Source organism: Gigantopelta aegis, chromosome 8, assembly GCF_016097555.1.
Source record: "Gigantopelta aegis isolate Gae_Host chromosome 8, Gae_host_genome, whole genome shotgun sequence".
NCBI classification, from domain to species: Eukaryota; Metazoa; Mollusca; class Gastropoda; order Neomphalida; family Peltospiridae; genus Gigantopelta; species Gigantopelta aegis.
The window spans coordinates 39,685,737-39,713,034 of NC_054706.1; the positions used below are offsets into that span (position 1 = coordinate 39,685,737).

Sequence of the window (27,298 nt, forward strand, 5' to 3'; positions counted from 1 at the left end):
AACTATAAATTAACAAGCCTTAAACTAAGTTAACAAGCCCTAAACTAAGGCAGCTTTCAGTGGTCCCCTGATTCTGTCACCAGCAAATAGATTTGTACAACCACCAGCAATCAATAGAGAGGTTTGGCACGGCCCGCTGTGTACTTTTCCGTGTGCGTTTCAGCAAATTTTCATACTACATCATCAGTTTATGTGACATATGTATACAAATATGTTTTTACGACAAAAAGCTACACGGTTACACAATTCATGATCATTGATAATTAGTTAGATATGTTGCACATCCATACATTTGTGATTTAGTTTGTGTGGAACTAAATCTAAGGGTTTTATTATACTTAGAAGTTGCATCGTCGAAAAGGTTTTGGAAATTTATGGTTCATATCCTTCTAAAGAATTTTGTTTTAAAAGTATGTATCCAACCCAGAGTGGGGATGTCAACAGTCACAAGGAACACTGAATAGAGTCTTTGTCTTATTTACTTATTGTACTGAAACAAACTAATGTCAAAACGTCAGCCGAACCGGATTACGTGAGTGATGTAACCTCTGTGTTACCCCGAAACTGTAGTGAAGTGTAAATACCTAACGATGTAGTAAAAACATGTAAGAGTCTATGTGCACAATTAACAATCAAATTATTTATTGACTTTAGTCTTAAAACATTCATTATGTTATTTGTTTAATGTTAAAGGTTCTATGTCAATGTTGAAGCTTAATGTTAAAGGTTCTATGTCAATGTTGAAGCTTAATGTTAAAGGTTCTATGTCAAAGTTGAAGCTTAATGTTAAAGGTTCTATGTCGAAGTTGAAGCTTAATGTTAAAGGTTCTATGTCGAAGTTGAAGTTTAATGTTAAAGGTTCTATGTCAAAGTTGAAGTTTAATGTTAAAGGTTCTATGTCGAAGTTGAAGCTTAATGTTAAAGGTTCTATGTCAAAGTTGAAGCTTAATGTTAAAGGTTCTATGTCAAAGTTGAAGCTTAATGTTAAAGGTTCTAGGTCAAAGTTGAAGTTTAATGTTAAAGGTTCTATGTCAAAGTTGAAGCTTAATGTTAAAGGTTCTATGTCAAAGTTGAAGCTTAATGTTAAAGGTTCTAGGTCAAAGTTGAAGTTTAATGTTAAAGGTTCTATGTCAAAGTTGAAGTTTAATGTTAAGGTTCTATGTCGAAGTTGAAGCTTAATGTTAAAGGTTCTATGTCAAAGTTGAAGCTTAATGTTAAAGGTTCTAGGTCAAAGTTGAAGTTTAATGTTAAAGGTTCTAGGTCAAAGTTGAAGCTTAATGTTAAAGGTTCTATGTCGAAGTTGAAGCTTAATGTTAAAGGTTCTATGTCAAAGTTGAAGCTTAATGTTAAAGGTTCTATGTCAAAGTTGAAGCTTAATGTTAAAGGTTCTATGTCAAAGTTGAAGTTTAATGTTAAAGGTTCTATGTCAAAGTTGAAGCTTAATGTTAAAGGTTCTATGTCAATGTTGAAGCTTAATGTTAAAGGTTCTATGTCGAAGTTGAAGCTTAATGTTAAAGGTTCTATGTCGAAGTTGAAGCTTAATGTTAAAGGTTCTATGTCGAAGTTGAAGTTTAATGTTAAAGGTTCTATGTCAAAGTTGAAGTTTAATGTTAAAGGTTCTATGTCGAAGTTGAAGCTTAATGTTAAAGGTTCTAGGTCAAAGTTGAAGCTTAATGTTAAAGGTTCTATGTCAAAGTTGAAGCTTAATGTTAAAGGTTCTAGGTCAAAGTTGAAGTTTAATGTTAAAGGTTCTATGTCAAAGTTGAAGCTTAATGTTAAAGGTTCTATGTCAAAGTTGAAGCTTAATGTTAAAGGTTCTAGGTCAAAGTTGAAGTTTAATGTTAAAGGTTCTATGTCAAAGTTGAAGTTTAATGTTAAGGTTCTATGTCGAAGTTGAAGCTTAATGTTAAAGGTTCTATGTCAAAGTTGAAGCTTAATGTTAAAGGTTCTATGTCAAAGTTGAAGCTTAATGTTAAAGGTTCTAGGTCAAAGTTGAAGTTTAATGTTAAAGGTTCTAGGTCAAAGTTGAAGCTTAATGTTAAAGGTTCTATGTCGAAGTTGAAGCTTAATGTTAAAGGTTCTATGTCAACGTTGAAGTTTAATGTTAAAGGTTCTATGTCAAAGTTGAAGCTTAATGTTAAAGGTTCTATGTCAAAGTTGAAGCTTAATGTTAAAGGTTCTATGTCAAAGTTGAAGCTTAATGTTAAAGGTTCTATGTCAAAGTTGAAGCTTAATGTTAAAGGTTCTAGGTCAAAGTTGAAGCTTAATGTTAAAGGTTCTATGTCAAAGTTGAAGCTTAATGTTAAAGGTTCTATGTCAAAGTTTCTTTTGTCAGTTGACCACCACCACACTTTAGGTAAAGTTAGTGTGTGTTGAATGTGTATGCCTAAAACAGTGATGTCACAAGTTAATGCGTGTGTCACACTCTCAAGATTCCATCTAAAAATTAAAAAAGTATACTACTGCCAGTAAATGAAATTATTTAGTTGTAATTTTTATAGGCACATAGCTGAAGATATAAACTTTATGTTTCAAAGAAAATTTTTTATAAAAATTAGTAAATATTTTTTGTAGAAACCTCTATTATTGCAACTTTGACATAACACCTTTAACAGCCATTAATTTAATACCTTCTTCCACAATATTTGGTAGAAAGTTCTCAATCTCCCAGCAAGACAGTCCTGAAGTCAAAGTAAAAACAAATATTACAAAATAACTACAATAAATATATTGTTATTAATAGATGTTATAAAAATCTAACAAAAGTTAAAAGTTTGTTTTGTTTAATAACACCACTAGAGCACATTGATTAATTAATCATGGGCTATTGGATGTCAAATATTTGGTATTCTGATACATAGTCATCAGAGGAAACCAGCTACATTTTTCCATTAGCTACACGGGACCTTTTATATGCACTTTCTCAGATAGGAAAGCAAATACCAGTCTTTGACTAGTTGTGGTGCACTGGTTGGAACAAGAAAAAAGCAAGTTGAATGGATCCACTGTCGAGGTGGTTCAATCCTTAGACACAAGCACCTCAGGCAAGCACTCAACTGATAGCTAAATCCCAACCCCAAAATCCAACAAAGCATTAAGAATAAATGTGTATTGCCATTACTGATATTGCAATGAATTTAAATCAGTTTGACAAATTCTTATTAGTAGGTTTGTTCTGTGAACTATGTTGCATTTTACCAATTACATTCATAACAAGAGGTACATAGGCCTAAACTGTCACCTGTGTAAATTGATAACCCCATCTACCAGACTAATTGAATGCACAATAACCATTTTCAGAAGCCAATGACAAAATTCATTAATTTGGTTCTCTATGGGTCGAGGAAGCTTCCAACCAAATTTCATTATAAATGACCTAGTAGTTTGACGAAATTAGTTCAAATGCATTTCTCTGTACAATTCTAGTAAACTTCACCCCTCCTCAGGCACAAACAGGCTTAATTTTTCTCTTTTGGTTCTCAACCCTCATTCCTGGCGAGGGGGGAATATCACAATGATCAGAATCACCAATTTTTTTTTTTTTTTTGTCAAGTCTTGGCACAAAGAGAAGGAGAATTTTTTAAAAACGGTTTTAGTTTTCCCCATATTGGGTCCCATCCCTCAGGCCCCTAGGGACGGTCAGAATGACCAAATTCACAAATTCGTTTCTGTGTGTGCTAAGGAAGTTTTCCACAAAATGTTTTTGCAAATGGTCAAGTAGTTTTGAGAATAAGTCCAAAATGTAAAAATGGATTGCAATAGGTCACTTGACCTGAAAAGCTAGAAAACATGGAAATACATGCTAATGCATATGTACCAAGAGTGAAAGATGTTAGAAAATGTACCTCTCATAGAGCACCTTTTCGTAACCTCTAGATAGATAATAAATATTTCAATGCAAATACCTAACAATTTATGCACACCAGTTCAGAACAAGAAGCCATATATGAATTTGACTAAAATATTTTCAGTATTGGTCTGAAACATCTCTTGTGGAATTGATATTGATTCAAAACATGGAATCTTCAACTAAACCAAATTGTATTTGTCTGCCAAAAACATTTTGACCAGTTAAAAAAGTCATGTGAAAACACCTTGTATAACTGACTAACATGTTACCTGGTATCTGACCTACATCTTCATCATAGATCTGACTGTAATCCAGCTGAGGCCGCATCAAATGTTCATCCCACCGTTTTGGTCTAAACAACAAAAGTAACCATAGCAGCACTTCAAAAACATATTATTTATTGACATAGTTTTAAATAAGTTCATATTCATAAAATCAGGTTTTATTTGATAATAATTAAACGATGTTTTATTTGTCCTAAGGTGTTGTTTAGGGGATAATCATGTTGTATTTGACCATTTGCGAATGTTTATGCTGGTTTTACAGTCGCAAATTGAGTTTTACTAGTGACGCGCAGAGCAGAGACGATAAAACTGATATCTGCTAAATAAATGGATGGATTGATGGATGCATGGAAAGATAGATGGGTAGTTGGGTGGGTGGATGGATAAGTAGGGGGTGGGTGTAAAACCAGCATGAACATCCGCAAATGGCCAAATACAACATAGTTCAATAAATGCATTTTCTTTTTAAAAATCTTTTAAATAATAATTTTTCTAAATGAAGGCAGCATTAACAAAAATCTGGTCACTACTAGTGTTTCAAGTCATCCGTCTTATAAAATAATTATAGTGCAAGCAGATTTTAAACAATATGTTTTTTACATGTAATACAATTGTGAACACACGACATCACACAAATGTTTATAAACAGAATTTACATCATAAAATTTAGAGGAGCACACATTTTGCTTCAAAAAAAGATTAAACATTGGTATTTTAAAGTACGCACGTCCAACTAAACAGTGAGAAGTAGTGTATGATTATGTAAATAGGCTCTTAGGAAATCCTCCAAACTTCCGACAGGTTCATGATGGTTTTACTGCCGCAAATGGATTTGATTAGCCAATTAAATTTCGCATTATATGCAGTGAATTAGAATATAAATTAGTAGTCACTCATCAGCATTTTATATGTCAGGATTACATCTGCAAAAATGTTACTCTATAAGTTATATTTAGGAATATAAAGTATTTGAGAATACTGTTCAAAGTTTAAAAGAAACTGTAGTAGCCCTAACCCGAATGTTCAAAGTGAACAAACAATCAGGACCCAGTGTTTTGGCAAAGAGAAAATTGCAAGTAAAATACTCAGCACTTTATACAAATTTTAATATTAAAATTTCTTTAAATATTCTGCACTAAATTAAAGAGTCTCACTTCAAAGGTTCTTTTGAGTCGAGGTCTTGACTGTCTTTTCCCTCTGCTTTGTCCTTAGCAACATCACGCATACCCTGAAAAAAACATAACTTTGATCGATATCGATATTTCTCAGTCAAAACTAAAATAAACTAAGCTTAGAGAAAAGACAAGTTAAGATTTAAATCTTTAACAACACCACTAGAGCACATTGATTAATTAATCATCAGCTATTGGATGTCAAACATTTGGTAATTCTGACACGTAGTCATCAGAGCAAATCCACTACATTTTTTCTAATGCAGCAAGGGATCTTTTATATACACTTTCCCACAGACAGAAAAGCAAATACCACGGTCTTTGACCATTTGTGTTGCACTGGTTGGAACTGGAAAAAAAACAATCAGTTGAATGGATCCACTGAGGTGGTTCAATCTTGCGATGCAAGCACCTCAAGAGCACTCAATCGACTGAACTAAATCCCACCCACCAAATCTGAGTAAAAGAAAGAGACGTCCAGAATGTAAGAACGAAAAAGAAAAATGGAAGAGGTGATCACAAGAACAGATACCAGGTCATAAGAAGATTCTATCCAATGGTAAGCTGTTCGATATTCAGACGAGTCCATTGTCAAAGGGGAAACTGCGCTAATTTGAAATGTTAGGTTATAGCATGAAAAGAAAACAAACACCTCAACCTTTTTTGAAAAAGTTAATAATGAAAATGAATAAGTCAATGGTGAACACCCCTATTTTAACAATGATGGCTTCAATGCTGACATACCTTTAAAACCTTCTCACTTTCCTGTCCATCCCGCCGCCTGCGTAGTCGAAGTTTTCTAGCAATTGGGTCACTCTTATGACCTGCAGATTAGTTTTTAAACAAACACTTTAATCATCAGTAGAATCTTCATTTATCTCAAAGTGATAGCAATAACTATAGTAGTAACAAATAAAGCTTTCTTAACAAGAATTCCATGAAATTAATTGTCTTGCCGAAAATAAACCTTTTCAGTGCATTGTGACGACTATCGTCAAGTGCAACTATACTCTTCAAAAGAAGAAACGCAAAACCACATTGTCGTAACATTTGGAGAATTGATTTAATTATTGAATGGTGAGTCCGATAATTACCAAATGTTGCAGGATTGTTCACAATTCACTCTAGTCCATTGTGAGTAAGTGATAGGACACACCACCAAGGTCAAGGTCATCTGGAGTCAATACCGGGTGTGGCCTCTGCGTGTGTTGACAACTGCCTGGCACCGCCTGCCCATTGAAGCAACCAGAGTACGGATGACGTCCCGGGGGATGGTGGCCCACTCGACCTGCAAGGCTGCTACCAGCTCGGGCAGGGTCTGGGGCTGTGGTTGTCGCTGTCGGAGGCGTCGGTCCAACTCGTCCCATAGATGCTCAATTGGGTTCAAATCCGGTGATATCGATGGCCAAGGAAGGACATTAATGTTGTTGTTCTGTAGGAAAGCCGTTGTGAGACGTGCTGTGTGAGGCCTGACGTTGTCATGTTGGAACACTGCGTTGGCGTTGGCCATAACTGGAACGATGTGTGGCCGGAGGATCTGGTCAATGTAGCCCTGTGCATTTAGGTTGCCCTGCACGTGGACCAGGTCAGTTCTGCCAGTGTGTGAGATGGCTGCCCACACCATGACACTACCCCCGCCGAATCTGTCCACTTCCTGCACGCAGTTTGCCGCATAACGTTCACCACGACGCCTATACACGCGACATCTTCCATCATGACGTCGGAGCAGAAATCGGGACTCGTCACTGAACCACACCTGTCTCCATCGCAGTTGAGGCCATTGTCGATGAATCTGGCACCACTGCAGTCGGAGTCGACGGTGTTATGGTGTTAAGATGACGCCTCGAACTGGACGTCTGGCACGAATTCCTACCTCACGTAGGCGGTTCCGTACGGTCTGGTCGGATATCCTGCGCAAACCTGGTATTGCTGCGGCTGTGGAGGTGGCAGTAGTCAATCGTTTCCGAAGGTGGCGTACCCGGATGTAGCGGTCCTGCCCGGGGGTAGTGACCCGTGGTCGACCGGATCTAGGGAGGTCACGTGTTGATCCATGTTGCTGGTAATGGTCCCACAGTCTGGAGATGGTGCTTGGGGACACATGGAATGCCCTGGCAACGGCCGTTCTGGATTCGCCTGCGTCTAGTCGGCCGATGGCATTGTTTCTCTGCGGTTCACTGAGACGTGGCATGTCCTGGATTGTCAACTGTCGGCCAGATACAGAGGCCAGGCAAGCGAACACCCTGCACTTTTATACTGTCGGTGTTCATGTTGCACGTGCAGACAACGCACGTGCAGTGGTGACATGGTTTGCACATGGCTGCGTTTTTGCGAATATTCACATTTTGGAACTTTATTGTACAGTAGCTGCGTTTTATCGAATGTAACCATGGGAATGTGTTTGGGACATGCAATGACCTTATATTCACAAAGCATGAACCGGTAGGAAACATAAAATCGGAGTTATAACCCATTTGTACCCTTTTGCGTTTCTTTTTTTGAAGAGTATATAAAGCTAGGACTTATAGTTTGTGAGAAACTGTTCTAAATGCGAAAGATGTTTAATACAAAATTTTAATGCAGAAGTTGACCACTGTCACCACTGTCGTTAAAAAAGTAATACCTATGCATCTCCTTTATAATTAGTAAAGGAGAGACAAGACCTATTACCCTTGGTGACTAATTTAGTAGATATAAACAGAACAAAAGGTGATAACATAATAACTGTGCATTAATAAGTGATGCTAAAATTTTCCAACAAAAAGATCAGTCCAATCCACTGAGTATGCACCAGATTAAGTGTTACTTTTATGACTTACATATGGAGTATGCACCAGATTAAAAGTGCCAGTTAGATGACTTACGTGAAGGCTGCTCTTCGCTGGAGGGTGCCGGCGCTGCCCCAGCCAGTCTGAGCTGTGTGTTGAGTGAGAAGTCAATGTTGTAGTATGCCAAGTCTTTCTTCAGCTCTACTGGTTTTGGTGGCATCACTAGGTCCGGATTCTCCCGCACATCCAGCGTCTGGATGAGTGTCAAAATCACCATTAGTGGCATGCAGACTCATGAACACAGTACTAGCTACCTTCTAAACACAAAGTTCTATGTTACATATTAGCTGTGAACACCAAAACATCCACACAGCATTCTCACACTATTCGGGCACTCAGTTCATGTTGATTATTTTGCCAACACCTTTGACCTCAGATCCTGGGGGAAACACTGGATAAATCATAAAAATTGCTTGAAATTAATGATGTTGAAGTTTAAAAATTACTCTATGCAGTTTTTATGAATTGCTAATCATAACAACATTTATGTTATACATTAACAAATTTTTTCTATTTATGCAAGTTTTATGAAACTGTTTTTTAAATATCACCAAACTAGAACCCAAAACTAAGACCACCACCAAGGTTTGCTAAAACTAACAAATAGCAATGCAGTAGGGCAGTGGTGAAGATAACACAAACAGTCAAAATACCTCTAGTTCTGGTAACAGATGAAGAATGTTCGGAAGTGTCACAAGTCGATTGTTTATAAGAATTAACTTCTTCAGTTTTCCACATCTGAAATAAAAACATGCACTGATTAAATTTATTCAGGAAAGTAATTCTTTTTCAGAACATTGCATATCAGATAGCATTTTACATGTTAATGTTTTTAGCATCACGTTTAAAGATATTTCAATGTAGATGTAAGAAACTTTATTATACATTATTACAAAATTGAATATTAAGATATTTGATATACATTTATGATGCAGTCAAACCAGGCAGTTAGTCAGCAAAAAACAAAGGGACATATTTCCATACCTGCACAACCCTTCTGGTATCATTTCAAGGTTGTTTTGAGCAGCACTGAAAACTTCCAGATTATGCAGTTTACCAATGTTTGCCGGAATGCCTTCAAAATCCAGCTGGTTACAGTTCACATACAACTTTTTCAGTGATACTAGCTTGTGAAGTGACATCTAAATAGAAAGAAGGACAAGTAAAATTAGATGAAAGCTTTCTATGTTCAATGGCATATTCAAATATTGTTTTGATTAATAATAACATGATAATTGCAATAAATGATGAAAATAAAGAGGAAAATATACTGTCACTACTATAATAGCTTTTAACATTTTAATAGCAGGAACTCGAAAAAAAATTATATTACCTAATAAGTGGGATGAAGCCCAAAAGTTAAAAATCCATTTCAAATCTAGTTAAAGTTATACCAAATTAAGTTACTTCCATCACTAAATTGTTGGGGGGTTTTATATACAATCATAGCATCTAACTATATTTATTCAGTTATAAGATATTGTGTGTTTTACGTCTAGAACATTATATACTCTTCAAAAAAAGTAGGGGAACTCTAATAACAATTTACAATTGCCAAAATTGTAAGGTATATTAGCTGTTGGGAATGGTTATATGATAATAGTGAATTAATTGAGCAAATTAGTTCAGTATTACAGTAGCTTTTATGACCACCTAAGATCTTGAAGGACGATTGGGGTCAGAATTGAAGTTTGAAAGTTACCGTTTTTTTATCAGTAAATTGCAAATTCAAACAATAAAAATGACTAAAAACAAAACAATAACAACCGTATGATCAACAGAATGAAAAAGATTGACAGAAATAATGTTCCACAGTGATTAATCGACCTTCTTGGAAATTGTCAAAATCGAGAATGACACTGCACACGCGTGTACGGGACAACTGCGTGATACACGTGCAAATTATGGAATGTGTTTCGGTGTGTTGATAAACAGACCTGAACGTTCTTTACTAGGATGTCTGTGGTCAAGACGTATGTTTTAATATTTTTTCTTGAAGAGTATATATTAGTCCAAAATAAACAATAAAATGTGATTTTGCCGTGATTTAAATTGTTAATGGTAAACTTACAGGAAGACAGATTAGTTTGTTCCTCGAAAGATTCAACGTCTCCAGATTAACCCAAACATCTGAAAATTAAAAATAGTTTTATGAGAACAGAGGATACAAAGGTCATGAGTGAAAAAAACTGACACACATTTATAACAACAAACATTCCAAGGTATTAAGTGTTTTGTCAACTATAAACTGATTTGGTGAATAAAGAAAAAATAACTTGTGGTGCAACAGTCAGAATTAATCAAATTCTTTTTTAAAAATTGAAAAAAGGTTGTTTTGTTTAACGATACCACTTCTTTAAAATATAATAATAAAAAAATTATGCCAATTAAATTTTCTAAAAGATTTATTTTAATTAATATCTTTAACATGGATCGAGTTGAACACCCATTGATGCAACTATAATCAAGTTTTACCGATCTAGGGCTTATTGTTTGTCAGTATCAGATCTCAATACAAATGTCACGATGATGTTGCAAAAGTAATGCCTAAATCTACCATCTTGGCTTCATCAGGGCAAAACAAACATTAATTCAAAGTTAGTGAATACTGGAATCAACATGGTCTTTATGCCCTTCAATGCATTAAAGAAGATAAACGTAATTATGATTATTTGTTTCTCTCTTAGGAAATAGGATAACTTAAAGGCACACATCTTGCTTTTCAAAGAACATTCTATAGTGGAAATGATAAATCTGTTCATTCAAGTTGGAGTGAAATCACGTGATACATCAATACATTCCATGTTTCTCACCTATCATGAGAGATAACTCTTGTATACAATTGTTGCTGAGATTGAGTCTCTTCAAAGATATCAGTTTGTAGAGAGCTTCTGGCACCCGGGGAAGATCATTGTGTGACAGATCAACATCTGAAATTACACAACTAAGAAATCAATGGAGGGAAAGACTAAATTATTCATATAACACATGTCAAAAAGAATTAACAAATATTTAACGACACCCTAGCTTGAAAAACACAAGACGTTTGAGCATCAATCATAGGTGCATGTATATGACAATCAGCATCAACTTAAAAACAAATATTCTAAAATTATTAATAAAACTCAGTGTGAACAGCTGTGAAAAAGTCACATTCATAAGTCTAAACAAGACAAACACAAATGCTATTGTCAGATCAAGGACAAAAATGTATAGAGCTGTGGTAAACATACCAATATTGTCTTAAACTATCAACATAAAATGGAAAAGATATTTGAAAACCGTATCACAGATGTTTATTCAACTCATTATAAAACTTGTACACCACTTTTAAGTAGACCCATGAGAAAGTTGCACCCATGCACCACAATGAGAAAAAGCATATGCAAGGGAATGAAAACAAACATTCTTCACTGTTTAAACATAACAGCAACAACTGGTTGGTCTTACAAAATGCAGTGTACCTTGTAAGTTAGTCAGAGTGTCAAGTCCAGTTGGGAAGTTGGCAAGCGTGCGCTGTGTGTTTCTCATCTGAAGCGTCTGCAAGGCAGTAAGGGCTGGAAGCTGTCTGCAATACAAACACAAACAACAGTAAACAAGATGTCTGACCAGAAAGTGTTCAATCTTCACAGATATACCAGCTTCCATTATAAGTGAGGGTTTTTTCAATAAATCCAGTTTGACTTGATATAAAAGGAAAAAGAAAATTGTTCTGAAAACAACAAGAGTTTGGTTTTGTTTTATAAATTGCACAAAAAATTAGAATTTTTTTTTATGTCCATAGCACTTTCCTTTTCTTTTTATAACTGACAAAAAAAACTAAAAAATTCTATGGTGGCTAGGATAAATTATAGTTCAGAATTTGAATACTGAGAGCAAAATAACAAAATCTATAATAAAGAACTTGTAAAACAAATTTTCAATAACGGGCATAAGTGTATTATTCTATTTCTTACATCCTGTGAAACATTGAAATGATAAAAGAGTTATTTTGTTGCGGAATGTAATGAATGACTGTGCATGAATACAGACTGGGTGTTTTATGAACATACACTGGGTCACTACCAAACAACTACTGCTCTAATAGTTCATTGTTTAATGAAAAAAAGTAAACCATTTCCAAATTGCAAAGTTGTTGGAGGAAATATGCTAAAAACATTAAACGAAATATGTTTTAATATATTTTAAAGAACAAACAATAAATATGAGCAACTAAATAATAGTCAGAACACTTGAAGACAATGTAGAACAAATGACATCACAGACTTGTGTCACGGTGTCCTTAGGAATGATATGGTGTCAGTTTCAACTAACATAAGGCAAAGTGGCTTCAGGTCACCCTAGTCATACCAAATGAATAACCAATTACAAGTCTCAAATGTGACCTGCAACATATGTTGGAAGCAAAAATTATCTACAAGGGTGATCTCTCACATGGGTGAGTAAGAGGAAATGGAAAAGAATTAATAAACAAATGTTTCATGACACCCCAGCACAAAAATACACCTCATAAAAGGTAAGGAAATGGAAAGCAAGGCACATTTCAAACGAATGGCTTTTTGTGTCTAACATGGTTATTTCGACATCTGGTTGTCTAACATTTGTTAAGTGTTCTGAGAATGACAACAGAAAGTTTTGTTTTGTTCTGTTTAATGACATCACTAGAGAACTTTGATTTATTAATCATCGGCTATTGGATGTCAAACGTTTGATAATTCTGACAGTCTTAGAGAGGACATTTTTCCATTACTTTCTATGCACCATCTCACAGGCAGGATAGCACATACCATGGCCTTTAATATACCAGTTGTGGTGCACTGGCTGAAGCAAGAAATAGCCCAATGAGCCCACGGACAAGGATCGATCCCAGACTGACTGCACATCAAGTGAGCACTTTACAAGAATGACCAAACAAACAAACAAAAAACAATACAAAAAACAATACAAAATGTTTATTGGTACAATTTAGCACCAGTGTTTTACATGCAGTTTTCCAGAGTATTGCGCCCACCATTGTCTTCATTACACAAGTCAGGGAACTGACCAAGGGAGACCAACACAACACACCATCATTTCTCACGACTTTCACAGCCATAAAAAGAAACAAACACCTTTCAGTTGAGCATGCTAATCGATTCAATAAGGTGGACATACCGAAGCTGTTCTGTGAAACTTGAGATCTAACTCAATAAGGTGGACATACCGAAGCTATTCTGTGAAACTGGAGATCTATCTAACTCAATAAGGTGGACATACCGAAGCTGTTCTGTGAAACTGGAGATCTATCTAACTCAATAAGGTGGACATACCGAAGCTGTTCTGTGAAACTGGAGATCTATCTAACTCAATAAGGTGGACATACCGAAGCTATTCTGTGAAACTGGAGATCTATCTCAATAAGGTGGACATACCGAAGCTATTCTGTGAAACTGGAGATCTATCTCAATAAGGTGGACATACCGAAGCTGTTCTGTGAAACTGGAGATTTATCTAACTCAATAAGGTGGACATACCGAAGCTGTTCTGTGAAACTGGAGATCTATCTAACTCAATAAGGTGGACATACCGAAGCTGTTCTGTGAAACTGGAGATCTAACTCAATAAGGTGGACATACCGAAGCTGTTCTGTGAAACTGGAGATCTATCTAACTCAATAAGGTGGACATACCGAAGCTGCTCTGTGAAACTGGAGATCTAACTCAATAAGGTGGACATACCGAAGCTGTTCTGTGAAACTGGAGATCTATCTAACTCAATAAGGTGGACATACCGAAGCTATTCTGTGAAACTGGAGATCTATCTCAATAAGGTGGACATACCGAAGCTATTCTGTGAAACTGGAGATCTATCTAACTCAATAAGGTGGACATACCGAAGCTGTTCTGTGAAACTGGAGATCTATCTAACTCAATAAGGTGGACATACCGAAGCTGTTCTGTAAAACTGGAGATCTAACTCAATAAGGTGGACATACCGAAGCTGTTCTGTGAAACTGGAGATCTATCTAACTCAATAAGGTGGACATACCGAAGCTGTTCTGTGAAACTGGAGATCTATCTAACTCAATAAGGTGGACATACCGAAGCTGTTCTGTGAAACTGGAGATCTATCTAACTCAATAAGGTGGACATACCGAAGCTGTTCTGTGAAACTGGAGATCTATCTAACTCAATAAGGTGGACATACCGAAGCTGTTCTGTGAAACTGGAGATCTATATAACTCAATAAGGTGGACATACCGAAGCTGTTCTGTGAAACTGGAGATCTAACTCAATAAGGTGGACATACCGAAGCTGTTCTGTGAAACTGGAGATCTAACTTATTACGGTGGACATACCGAAGCTGTGCATGTATCAAAGGATTGTTGCTGAGAATCAGTGTCTGCAAGTTAGTTAGACGTCGCATCTGAGGTGGGAGGGTTTCTGTAAGGTAAACAATGATAACCATTACAATAATACACAGATCTAAATTTACGAAGTCTGATACACTGCTGCTAAAACCATAAAACCATAACAATATAGACATACACTTTTTCTAATGCAGAATGATTTTAACTGCACAAAACAACTTTTATGCCAACTTAAAAGTTCACTAAAAATGGGACCACTAAGTCTGCCCAATCCCCAATGTTACAAAAATCAGCCACATGATGTTAACAAAAATCCATCCAAAAATGATTTTAAACACATACAAGAGTATGAAGTCATGATGGGAGTTTGAGAATCAAACTTACCCAGGTTGTTGTTACTCAGGTCAACAAAGGTCAGGTCAGTTAAGTTAATAAAGAGTTGATTCGGAATCATTTCAATCCTGCAACAAAATAAAGTAAACATGTAATACAAGAAATATTATATAGACCAAAAATATCTTTATTACTATAAGGTTAAAGCTACAATGTTACTTTCCTACCCTAAATCATTTACTAATGACACAAAACACAAAAACACACACACTATCCTCCTGCTTATTGACTTACTAATGACACAAAACACAAAAACACACACACTATCCTCCTGCTTATTGACTTTCTCTCAAGAAGAAATAACTATATGTTCGAAACTTCTCCCTTGCTAAAAAAAAACTACAGTGTTTAATGAAGACAAATATTTTTCACTTAGTGGCATGCACCAGAATTTGGATGATGTCAGATTTTTGTAAGAACTTTTTCTACATAACTGGCCATTCAGAATCTCTTTGGGATTAGATAATGAACACAAGTAATTCTTTGTTTACAGATCAGATTCCAATATTTAGATCATGAACACCACCAATTGTTTGTTTCTTGATCAGATTTCAACATTTAGATCATAAACACCACCAGTTGTTTGTTTCCTGATCAGATTTCAACATTTAGATCATAAACACAACCAATTGTTTGTTTCCTGATCAGATTTCAACATTTAGATCATAAACACAACCAATTGTTTGTTCCCTGATCAGATTTCAACATTTAGATCATGAACACGACTAATTCTTTGTTTACAGATCAGATTTCAACATTTAGATCATGAACACAACCAATTGTTTGTTTGCAGATCAGATTTCAACATTTAGATCATGAACACAACCAATTGTTTGTTTCCTGATCAGATTTCAACATTTAGATCATGAACACAACCAATTGTTTGTTTCCTGATCAGATTTCAACATTTAGATCATGAACACAACCAATTGTTTGTTTCCTGATCAGATTTCAACATTTAGATAATAAACAAGACCAATTGTTTGTTTCCTGATCAGATTTCAACATTTAGATCATGAACACAACCAATTGTTTGTTTCCTGATCAGATTTCAACATTTAGATCATGAACACAACCAATTGTTTGTTTACAGATCAGATTTCAACATTTAGATCATGAACACGACTAATTCTTTGTTTGCAGATCAGATTTCAATATTTAGATCATGAACACAACCAATTCTGTTTCGTGGTCAGCAGTGAAACAACTTAGACGAAGTCTCTGGAGTCCCCTGTCAAGGGCCTTAAAGTGCAAAATTAAAAGATTCATACAATAAAAGGAACTTAATTGGAACGTGTTTGCTACTTTTAATAACTGGAAGTTTAGTTAAATATTCACACAAATTTCCAGTGATGTTTAATTCTCCAACTGTATCAGTATTTCAAATTTAATAAAATATGCCTCCCATTCTACCTAAAAACAACTTTTAAAAAACCCACCCTCACACAGACCTTTATCACAGCTCTATTTTTCTTTAATTGTTTCATTAAAACAAAGACAGTCATACAACTACTAATCAATTCTACATGTCCAGTGGTTGCAAAACAAGGCATCGCACGTCGCATGCGACGTTTACTACCCTCATTTCCGGCGTCTATTTTCGCCACAGTTGCTCAGACTCCAGTTCATATTTGCTTGGTTCTTGTCTGAATGTATAGCTCGGCTTCTATGGGTTAATTTCTTCAGGAAAACTTTGAGTTCCCCACGAATACAGTGTCCATTACTGCTCATTGCCTTTGTTTTTAAAATATATTTTGTTTTGATTCATGTGCACAGTAGACCCAGTGATTTTTCACGATCGCGGAAACGGACATAAAATCCCATTATGAAACGGAGTTTACATTTGGAATTACGATTTCCGTAAAGTTAAAAAAATTAATACTATTTTACTATTGCCACACGCTGTAAAACTGACGATTGACCCGTGCGCAGTACCACTGGCAAACGCTAGACTGGATTATGCACTTCAGGGTAAACCAAATGGTCACATTGGGAACCAATCAAATACTTCTCGAACGTTAGCAAAACGTTTGCTAGCTGAACTTGGGGCTGGTTTACTGCTTAGTCTGTTGCGCCTGCGCAGATGAGACAGGGTTTTTTTCCAGGAGTAAATTTAGCCAGAAGTTTGTCGCTAACGCTTGCCTTGGAAGACAGATTTTTACACTACACATTAAACTGAATGACCATTTCAGGAACCACCAGTCAAAATATGTTTGCAAACGTTTAGCAAAAAAAAAAAACCCAGCTGGCTGAACGTTGCACTGTAACTTTATTTTCGCTGTGTTATGCGCACACTTCAATTTGCAGACGACGTTAGACTGTCAAAGAGATAATAAAATAAATGTTTACGTTTTGTGAACCCTAAGCCTCGTTGAATAAAACAGTGCACTTAATTGTTGGACAATCATGCTTTAGGCCTATGTAGTTATTATCATTGTAGCCTTTGCTCCTGATGTGATTTTCGCTACTAATATGTAGGCTTACTTTGATTTAATGAGGAATAGCGACGCATGTCGACACCAGTCACTGAGTCAATTTTCGGACAATTTAATTTGTCACAACTTATGTTAGTTCAATTGTTAATTACATATTGTAGTCTGAAACGGAAATGAAACAGAATTTACAAAAACATGAAATGGAAAATAGCTTTTTTTTTCTTTTTTAAACGGAAAACCACTGAATCATACTTGTTCTATTCTTGGGCCAACAATTTCACCAACTATATACATTACAAGTGGACCACATTGCACACTTCTGTGGTAACAGACTCCAGCCCGTAGAGCACCTCCCCCCCCCCCCCCCTCCCAGTGTGCCCCTATTACTGAGTGTCTGTAGCTCTCGATATACCCCCAACTCCTACTCTGTCAGTTCCAACGCCTACTAGTACTTCGTTTTGCAACCGCTGATGTCTATCCACAAATTAGTATTTATTTATCTTATTTATTTATTTTTCACTATCATTTATATCATATTATTACATAATGAGAATATATCTGTATTCTTATTGGTCAAAAACCAGTCACATGACCGTCCGTAAATAGTGGTATTACCCTGAGACGGTCTCACCAGTCCATCAAAAGTGATATTGCCCTGGGAGATTTAACCAATGAAAATGAAGATGAGACAAAATTCTATCCAATTAATGAGTAGGTAACGTAATGCAACGTCAACTGCTAATAACGTTAATGTAAACAAGCACAAACTTGTGACAAATCGCTTTGCTGTCCTTCAACAAAAATATAACATCTTTAGTCATACTGAGTTTAATTCCGCAAACACGACAAAAACAAGGTCAGTAATCGTTAAATTGTGTATGGAATGTCTCGCAGATTTAGAAACGTACATGATACATCATGATATATTATTTTGCTTTTAATATGATTTTTGACACTCTTGCTGGTTATAATGTCTCGAATTTGATTTTTGTCTTAGTAATGTTTCAACTGTTTATTTCCGCATTCCACTGCGTGTCATACAACGTCATAGGATTACGTGACGTCACTAAATCCCTTCGTTTTAAGGCATTGCGGGAAATTATGTGTTGGCATATTTCGATTCTGATAAACAAAGCAGGAATGTACGAGTCTTATGGATGACATTATGTAATAAAACACCGTTGGCCTCGGTCAATATCAATTTCTTCGGTCCATAAAATATGATATTGCCCTCAATGACGGTCAATAATTGATAAATATACAACTTCATTTGAAATACCTGGTATTTACAAAGTCAAATTTTTTTATTTACTTATATATTTATTAATTTTCTTTCTTTCTTCATTTCATTCTTGTATTTCTACTCTTCACTATCATTTATATCGGAGACATACAACATCACTTGAAATAGCTGGTTTTTATTTATTTATCTTATTTTATATCTTTCTTTTATTTTATTTTTCACTATCATTTATATCATGCACACACATACAACTTCATTTGAAATATTTGGTATTTACGAAGTTGAATTTGTTTTTTGTTGGGGTTTTTTCCATAGAAATGAGTTAAAGATATTTGTTAAAAGGAGTACATATTAGAAGTAAATACAAACAAATATATAACTAAATTAGTCTGGCCTTACTGTAATATGACAATAATTAAGATAGTATGATGTATGGGAAAGAAAACTTACTCGTTGTAACTAAGATTTAGCACTAGTACAGATGTCGAATTCTCCAGCTCTGGTGGAACCTCTTTCAACTGGTTGTGACTCAAATCCTGTGGTTTGGTTTTTAAAAAAGATAAAATTACTTTACATGTATAGCTTGCTTCTTCAAAATCTTACAAATGCTATAGACACAAAACTTTTTAATAGTGTATTTCACAGAAATATTTCAGCATAACAATGCAGGTAGTTACATTTTATTATTCTTTATGCAGCTCAACAGATGAGAAATGTTCTGCTAGAGAACAAATATTCAAATGTATTAACCTTAATGTTCCTACATAATAAAAAGTTAATAATTTAGTTTGAACTCAGTGATTATGGCCATTATAATACATTATATCAATCAGAAATAATCAGAAATTATTAACAACATACATGTATTTGCCAGGGAATATTTTGTTTTCAAAATTTTGATTAGTAACAGTTTGAAATTTGAAAATTTATTTTACTAACAATATTTTAATATTTTACAGTTCTATGAAGATTTGTGAAAACTGCACTATGAAGTGAGATGTAATACTTAACACCATGTTCCCTGCATGTACATGTGTATAACAGGGGACAATATTTCAAAATTGTAGGCAACCGACTGATTTTTCGTTAACTTTAATTAAATTTTGCATAACTGGTGAGGTCTGTATTATAATGACATTCAAAATGTTTGGGTTTTTTAACTTATTTTAATATGACATGACTTTTTCCAATTTAAAATTTTGGAATACATGAATAAAAATCTGGTGAACCTAAGGTAGCAACTTTGAATTTTTTAACAACAGCTGACCACGTACACAACTGACATACGGACAGAATGAGACTGCGTGAAATATTGTGCCCTGCTGTAAGTGATAATGGTTGGTTAGGTGTTTCACACGCTTTACAATGCTACAGACCACCACTGACAGGTCCTCCATACAGAACAAGCCTTTAGGAATACCCGCGTCAGAAAGCTTGTTGTAGCGGCAGTTCAACTTGGACAGTGCAGTGAGTTTGAGGATCCCATCACCCAGGTTACTGATGTCATTGTGGATTAGAGTCAGGTCCTCCTACAAACATACAAACCACATGAATAAACACTACAGAAAATTATTAATCAGTTTACATGATCACAGACTCGATTTTAACAGAAGTTACAAACAAGCAATGAATAAATAAACTACGATTCTTGTTTTTAAACTGCAATATTGTATAGGTCTCCATTATCCATTAGATCATGTCACATAATCCACCATTATCATCATATTTGAAAAACAGCTTTGGATAGGTTCTACCATTCACGAAAAAATTATTTCTCATAAAGTGTGAAATCCTGTTGGCTGTTGTACTTGTTTCAATTGAAGCTAGTGAATGTCATTCAATGTCATAAAGTTAATACAGTCCTATAGGTCAGTAATATCATCAATAAGATATGCTAAATGTCAAAAATGTACAAATGTAATTCTTACCGTTATTTCACTTGACAGTACTATTAAATCAATTTTCCACAGATTGAGATACATGTACATGTATACTATAGTACAAAAGAAATTGCCAATTTTATCCTATTCGTCTTACAAATGAAACTAAAAAAATAATTCTCTGGTACTGATTAACTACACAGTTGACTGACAACAGACAACGAAGTCTAGTTATTATCATTGTAACAAGAGGAATATTTTGCCCAGTGACGCCTGACCATTACCAGTTTCTGAAGGTTTTCCAACTCTGTAGGAAACTCTGAGAGCTGAGTCCTGCTCAGTCGCAGCCATCTCAGTCCAGTCATATTCTCCAACATGCTGGGGAATTGGTAATTCTGAAACAAATACCACTATCATATTTCATACATATGTACTTTAAACATTATTAGCGGGGTGGGAGGGAAAGAGGCAACATTTTATGTCACGTAATATTATGTCTTGGTATTGAAAAATGTTTCCCACCTTTTAGTAAAGCACTAACAATATATCTGACGAATGCAAAATGGGTTGGGTATAAATATGACAAGAGCCTTGTGTATTGAATTTAATTTAGGAAGGAAATGTTTTATTTAACGACGTCTGACATACGGTTGAGGACCACACAGATATATAGAGGAGAAACCTGCTGTCACCACTTCATGGGCAACTCTGTGTGTGTGTGTGCATGTGCGTACACCCCTCCTCCTTCCTTGCCACCTTCATACGCCACTGGTATATGTACATAGATAAAACTCTTTTTTTCAAATGTGCGTGTTAGTCTGGGTTGTTTTTGGTTATGTGTGTGTATTGGTGTGTGGGCTTGTTTTGTAGGCTATTGTTTATTTGGGGGCAGATTTGTTGTTGTTACTGGGGTTTTCTTCTCTTTTTGGGGGGGGGGGGGGGAGGTGGTAAAATTGTTTAGGTGAGTATTTTTTAAATATTAGGTTTTTTGTTTTGCCTGCCACTTATGCTTATAATCATGTATAGAACAATGTCTGCATTTTAACATTTAACCTTAAATAATCAGCATGTAAGACTAACATAAAGTACTGCTACTATAGGTAGATGTTTTCAGTTAAATTATATATTTAGCCGTTATTACAGCAAAATTTACACTTTATAAATTATAACGCAATGTATATAGGCCTAATTAATTTACAGCAAACTAAATATTTAGTCAAACAGGCGCATGTGCAGGAAATTGTGTAGAGGAAGTCTAGACTGGCTAGTGGTGTTTTTAGGGGAGGGGTCAGGTCACGTGTCTCCAGAAATACACTGAAAAAACTAAACAAAGCATAATATAGAACGTGAGGAAGGGGACTGTTCTGATCAGAATATTACATATAGTCCATCCCATCCTACAAAAATTTTGTTTTTGTAAATAATTTAAGTTTGGTTTGACGTAAAAATAAAAATATGTTTTTTGGAAATAACAAAAATATACTATTTTTGTGTGTAATTTAGAAAACAAGAAGCTCAAAAATAAATAACTTGTAGCAAATTCCATAGTATGAAAAAATGTGTTCCCCGTGGGACGTACTATAAACATATGTTTCTATTATCTATTACAACTGTGTTACTGTCACACACAATTCATTAAAACTGTGTGTTTGTATATTTAAATGAAATTATGATAATTAATGCGAGGCGAAATTGCAGCTTTGAAAACAAAAAATCAAAAATTTCCATGCAAGAAAAACAAAACAATCAGGGTGTGTGACAGCTTGCTAGTCATCTCCTATATTTAACACATGGTCAGTTATAACAAAACACAATTTCATCAACCTAATTTTTACCTGTATCATTCTTTATTTTTAAAGCATAGGTGGGGACATTTATGATGCCAGGCACTGGCATGTATAAATCTCAGCTGAAGATTCATAAACAACTGTGGCCATCCCTGAAGTAACCGGAATGCGCCGAAGTGGTTAGTAGTTAGGGGACGTAACTCTGCCTATTTTTTCTTACGAATTTCTAATAGAGGCTACGTGGTTGCATGATAAGTGACATTAACAAACCAACTAGATCAAGAGATGTTAGTATGGAGTCGTTATGGGCTGTCAGTGAAAATTAATTTGGTAATTATAGTAAATAAATGTGAACTATAAATATTCATAAGTGAACAAATGGAAATACTTCCGTACCCCATTCCCTATTTGGGATATGGAATTAGCCATATCATCTGGGTATTACATTATACACTACAAGCAATGTAGTGCTATGCCTGGATTCGAAGTCCAGACCATCGGTACTGTAGTCGAGTACTCCAACCACTCGACGACGCAGTGGATCAACAAGTGAAGTTTACTGCATTTAATACTTATAAATCTCATAGGGTGTATTTTAACGGAATGAACCGAATGTCTACAGAATAAAATGAAGATTTAGTCCCATAATGCCTCATTCTGTCTTCTGCACCCTTGTGGAGGAAATTTTATACAGATTAGTCAAAATGTCTAATTTTTCAAAGGCAAAACATAGCGATACTGGATTACAAAATATAAACATTATGTTGGTTTTATAGAACAAATTGTTTTAAAAGGTATTGTATCCTAGCGTCATAGGTTTTTGATATGATAAGCAAATAATTAAAATATAATAAAAGCAATACTTCGTACATACAATAATACTTTACCTTTCTCAAGTCACATTAGTTTATTGTGAAAAACGGTGATAATCTCTCATGAATGCCAACTTTTTCTCCCTCAAAAAAACTTAGCTGCTAAGTTGTACATGTGTTTCCGCTATATTTTGACAAACGTCATATGTTTTCGATAGTTTCATTGGTTGAATATTTTTGTCTATATGTTATGATAGTGTAGGGTCTATACTCCGTGCAATAATTTACATCATAATTCTTTTTTGAAAATAAAATCATGAAATGTTTGTAACTTGTAAAAACTATTGAATAATTTTCAGACCAATAAACAGTGTTCACTGAAAACATATTTGCATTATGTTTTTGTCATAGGTTAATGTCTAATCCTCTTGTTATACGTATCAACGGTACCAAAATTCGAATTGCCACCTTAAGTACTCAGACAGAGGTACATGCAGAACCATATATTTTCAAAAACTCTAACTCCACCAAACCACCTTGATTTGTAGTAAATGTAAATGTACATGTAAACATGCCCCCACCAGAAATTGCTGAAAAGAACTTTGCTGTGAATTCATGACATAAGAGGTAACCCAATCAGCCTTCCATAAATTTTATTGATCAGTGTAATGATCAGGTGGCATGTGTTGCAGATGATAACTTTGCAGGGATTTGTGATACCTGGATTTCACTATGTTAGACATTTCATTAGTACCAAAATATAGCATTAGGAACAACTGATTGCATGCACAATTATGAATATTTATAGTATTTTAATCAAAACATAAAGTTAGCAGCTTCACTTGAAGCTTTTTTAATATTGAAAAAAAAATAGACACTTCGTTGTTTATGTTCAGGTTGACAGCACTTGACATAATATCTCGCGATACATGACTTTACACACAAAGTATCGAAAACATATGTCGATCGAAACTGTATGACGGTACGATATATAACTATCACTAACCCTAACCTTAAACAAATTCTAACAAATATTTCTTTAAAATTGTTAGCGGGGAAAAAATAAGGACAACTTGCAATAATATCTGCCCAGTCCCCCCACCCTTTATTATTTTTAGTTAGGGTTAGGGGTTGGGGTTAGGTTTAGGGTTAGGGTGAGGGTTACCGTTAGGGGAGGGGGTACTAGGCGGATATAGCAGGAGTATACCACTTGATAACAGTATCGGTATTGTGTCAATACTGAATACCGTACGGATGTAAATCACAAAAAATAGCGATACCGCAACTCAAATTTCAATACCGCCCAGTTATAACTATTATCATCTAAAAGGTGGATTCCCAGTCTGGAGTTCCACGCGGTAAGACGTGTTTGTTTCGCTTGTGCACACTGCACGTGCTTTCGTGTGCTCGACTTGGGGGTCCTTCATTTCATTGTTTTTGTCAGCGAAATGACGTTTACTACTGGGATGTATGCGGCCATTGGAACTGATTGAACGCTGGAACGCTCCTCGTTTCGACAGTCTGTACCACCAGGATGGATTCTTTTTTTAGCGAGATTCCTTGCCTCCACGCCATTTCTCCGTCTGTCGACTTGGGGTTTTTCGTGACTCGTATGACGGCCATTCTGCAGAATGCCACGGTTGTTCACATTTAGTCTCTACATGTCTGAGCCTGTCCTAGCAGCACTGGAAGATTGACCGCCCCACTCTAAGAAGAAATAGGAAGCGGGGTCGGCCCCTACTACTCTTTTTCTAGACTTTACCTTGCTTTATAGTGATACCATCTCGTATCCTCTGGAGTCAAGCCCGTCCGCACCACTATACCAACCCATGACGACTGGACTATATGTTATACTCTCTCTCGTTCAGACGGATCCGGCTTCTCAAGATCTGTATTTCAGCACAGCACTAAACCTTCAACGTCTATCGACTGTCAATATAGGGGTTTTCTTGACGGGATGCAACCCATCTCGTCCCTTTAAGCTGTGCACCCAAACGGCCTTAACGAGGCCACTCGCGTGGACATATCGATCAGACTTTAAACTTTTAGATCTGCGTTCAAAATTTTATGTCGAAATTACTTTCTTTTTTTTAATATTATTAAATAGTCCGATCCTCTTTTCTTTCTCTTATTTAGTTTTGGACTGTCCTTCTAAAATGCTCCAAATTATGTAAATATTCGGCCGAGCAGTCAATTCTTTTTTTTTTTGGCTTGTAACCTTTTTCTTTTTTTTCATTTATTCTATTAACTTTCTTACTAATTGCTATTTTCAAAATTCTGTCCATTTTCACCCCCCCCCCCCCTCCATCCCCAGTCAGGCCACCGATCTTATCGGAGGTCGGACTCGGGATGGGCGTGTTCGAAACCCTAGTGGTATATGGGCACGTTAAACTAGTTATCATCATCTAAAAGGTGTTCCATCACTAGTACACTACAGCTAAAAATAGATCTATCACTGTCACTCTTGCCAAATTCTGAAAGCATCTACCGATACTGAGTTATCAATATGCACATGAAACCATATAAATTGTACATTCTAGTTAAAGCGTCCTTAAATAAAAAATGCCAGAACTACACATATCCTTATGGTGTTACCTTGAAGTCATTTCGAGTTAAATCAATTCCTCGGACGAAAGGAAGAACTCCAGTCGTCGCCATTTTTGTTCTTCGTTTGTACTTTCCTCCTTTGGTACAGACACTAAAGGTCCCAGTGGAAGAATTTAACGTCCACTAATAAAACTCACAAAATAAGCATATCAACACTTCCTGGCAGAACACCAATAAAAATTGTGGCACCTCATATTTAATCTACGTCACATACTATTTAAGAGATTGTATTAATGAATGTTTACTTTGTACGAATATATGTATTTTGTGAATGTTAGACCCGAGCCGTGATTACCATCATAGACTAGGTAGAAATAGAAAGCTAATTAAAGGGGGAGAGTAAAGAGAAAGATTGGTTAGTTAAAATAACAAATTGCAATTGGTATTCACTTTCAGGTGAATTGGTGGCCCTTAAAAGGGCCGGTTTATATACAACACTATTGTCGCCTAATAGTGTTGCGAATGCAGAAGAAGTACTTCCGCATTCCACGAGGTCCAAAATGAACCCCATCCGGCAGGTAATCATCAGGATAGTGCATCAAGAGGGGCACTACGTCTCGCTTGACTAATTTCCGCAGCCGGCGATTCACCGCATTCCGTATAGTGTTAAAATGCGCCATAGTCATGTGAGGGGACTTCTTGAATACTCCCCGCTTACATAGCTCCAGGAAGCATACCCGGCCTGCCCCATTTGCTAGAAACCGCTCTCTCGATGATACCAGCTGTAGCACCACGCTCTTCGGGTCGGTTTCAGGTGTCAAGTCGTTGCCTCCCAAATGGATTATCACTAAATCCGGCTTATAGCCAAGGGCCTCTGTTAGCAAATCCTCTGTCCATAAAAACGGCATTCCGCATCTACTTTCAAATCGCCACCGGTTTGTTGCTCCAATCTCCTTACATAACCACTGCCAAAAATAGCAACTCAAACCATGATTAATTTATTAATGAGTTATCAAGGTCAAGGTCAAAGGGTTTTACGTGCACATTCAGAGCAAGCTGTTGTAGCGCACGCCTGTCGTGGGCACAAGAGCCGGCGTTGGCCGGCCTTTCTGTCCAAGACAGGAAAGGTGGGGGGGGGGGGGAGGGACCGCCTGCACTGGCCGGTGCAAGGGAGCACCAGCAGTCCGATTGAATCGGTAGCAGGCGGATGGGGGTGGTGGTGCTATGGAATTTTGAGTGGAGCGATTTAAACCAAAGAGAAAAGGTGCGCAGTTTTGTTGATTAATTTTGGCGCAATTTTGAGCGGTCGGTCGAAAGGTAAATGTTTGAGCTAGTGTAGGTTTAGGAATCGAGTGTAGCTCGTTAGTGGTTCGAGAGTAGCTCGGTATTTATCGACCTTCATGATGCTGGTTGTTTCCCTAGGCTGTCCATAGGGTCCTGAGAAGGACCTGACCTATTCTGGTCGTGGCATGACAGCCCAGAGGAGACTCGTGCAATTGTGTAGACACTGGCAGGCAAGGCGTATTGTTCCGGGGTGGTCGAAGCGCTGGTGTTGGTTTGATCTTTCGTTTCCTCCGCAGTGACACCAAGTACATTTCCCAGCAGCAAGTATTGGGGTTTGGGGTAGGGGCGGCCGATATTCTTTGTTCGGCCTCCCCTGGGTGTATTGCAATTGTGTACTCGGAGCCGGTATTCTTTTTCCCGGCTCCTTATTAGAGCAC

At 36.2% G+C, this 27,298-nt stretch overlaps 1 protein-coding gene across 2 annotated transcripts in view; it reads right to left on the reverse strand.

Annotated features, from left to right (window-relative positions):
- LOC121379905 (protein flightless-1 homolog) overlaps nt 1–25,704 on the reverse strand; it is a 75,232-nt gene extending 49,528 nt beyond the window's left edge. For both annotated transcript variants that reach the window (XM_041508577.1, XM_041508576.1), the window contains exons 1-16: nt 25,626–25,704; nt 20,716–20,826; nt 19,928–20,080; nt 19,002–19,087; nt 14,865–14,941; nt 14,469–14,553; nt 11,596–11,699; nt 10,945–11,061; nt 10,203–10,261; nt 9,116–9,273; nt 8,785–8,869; nt 8,168–8,324; nt 6,051–6,130; nt 5,289–5,362; nt 4,120–4,202; nt 2,631–2,681 (exon numbers count right to left, since the gene is read on the reverse strand). In XM_041508577.1, coding sequence (XP_041364511.1) covers nt 2,631–2,681; nt 4,120–4,202; nt 5,289–5,362; nt 6,051–6,130; nt 8,168–8,324; nt 8,785–8,869; nt 9,116–9,273; nt 10,203–10,261; nt 10,945–11,061; nt 11,596–11,699; nt 14,469–14,553; nt 14,865–14,941; nt 19,002–19,087; nt 19,928–20,080; nt 20,716–20,826; nt 25,626–25,688 — 1,543 coding nt within the window. In that variant the 5' untranslated portion in view covers nt 25,689–25,704. The remainder of the gene's footprint in view (nt 1–2,630; nt 2,682–4,119; nt 4,203–5,288; nt 5,363–6,050; nt 6,131–8,167; nt 8,325–8,784; nt 8,870–9,115; nt 9,274–10,202; nt 10,262–10,944; nt 11,062–11,595; nt 11,700–14,468; nt 14,554–14,864; nt 14,942–19,001; nt 19,088–19,927; nt 20,081–20,715; nt 20,827–25,625) is intronic.
- Between the last annotated feature and the right edge of the window lie 1,594 nt (nt 25,705–27,298).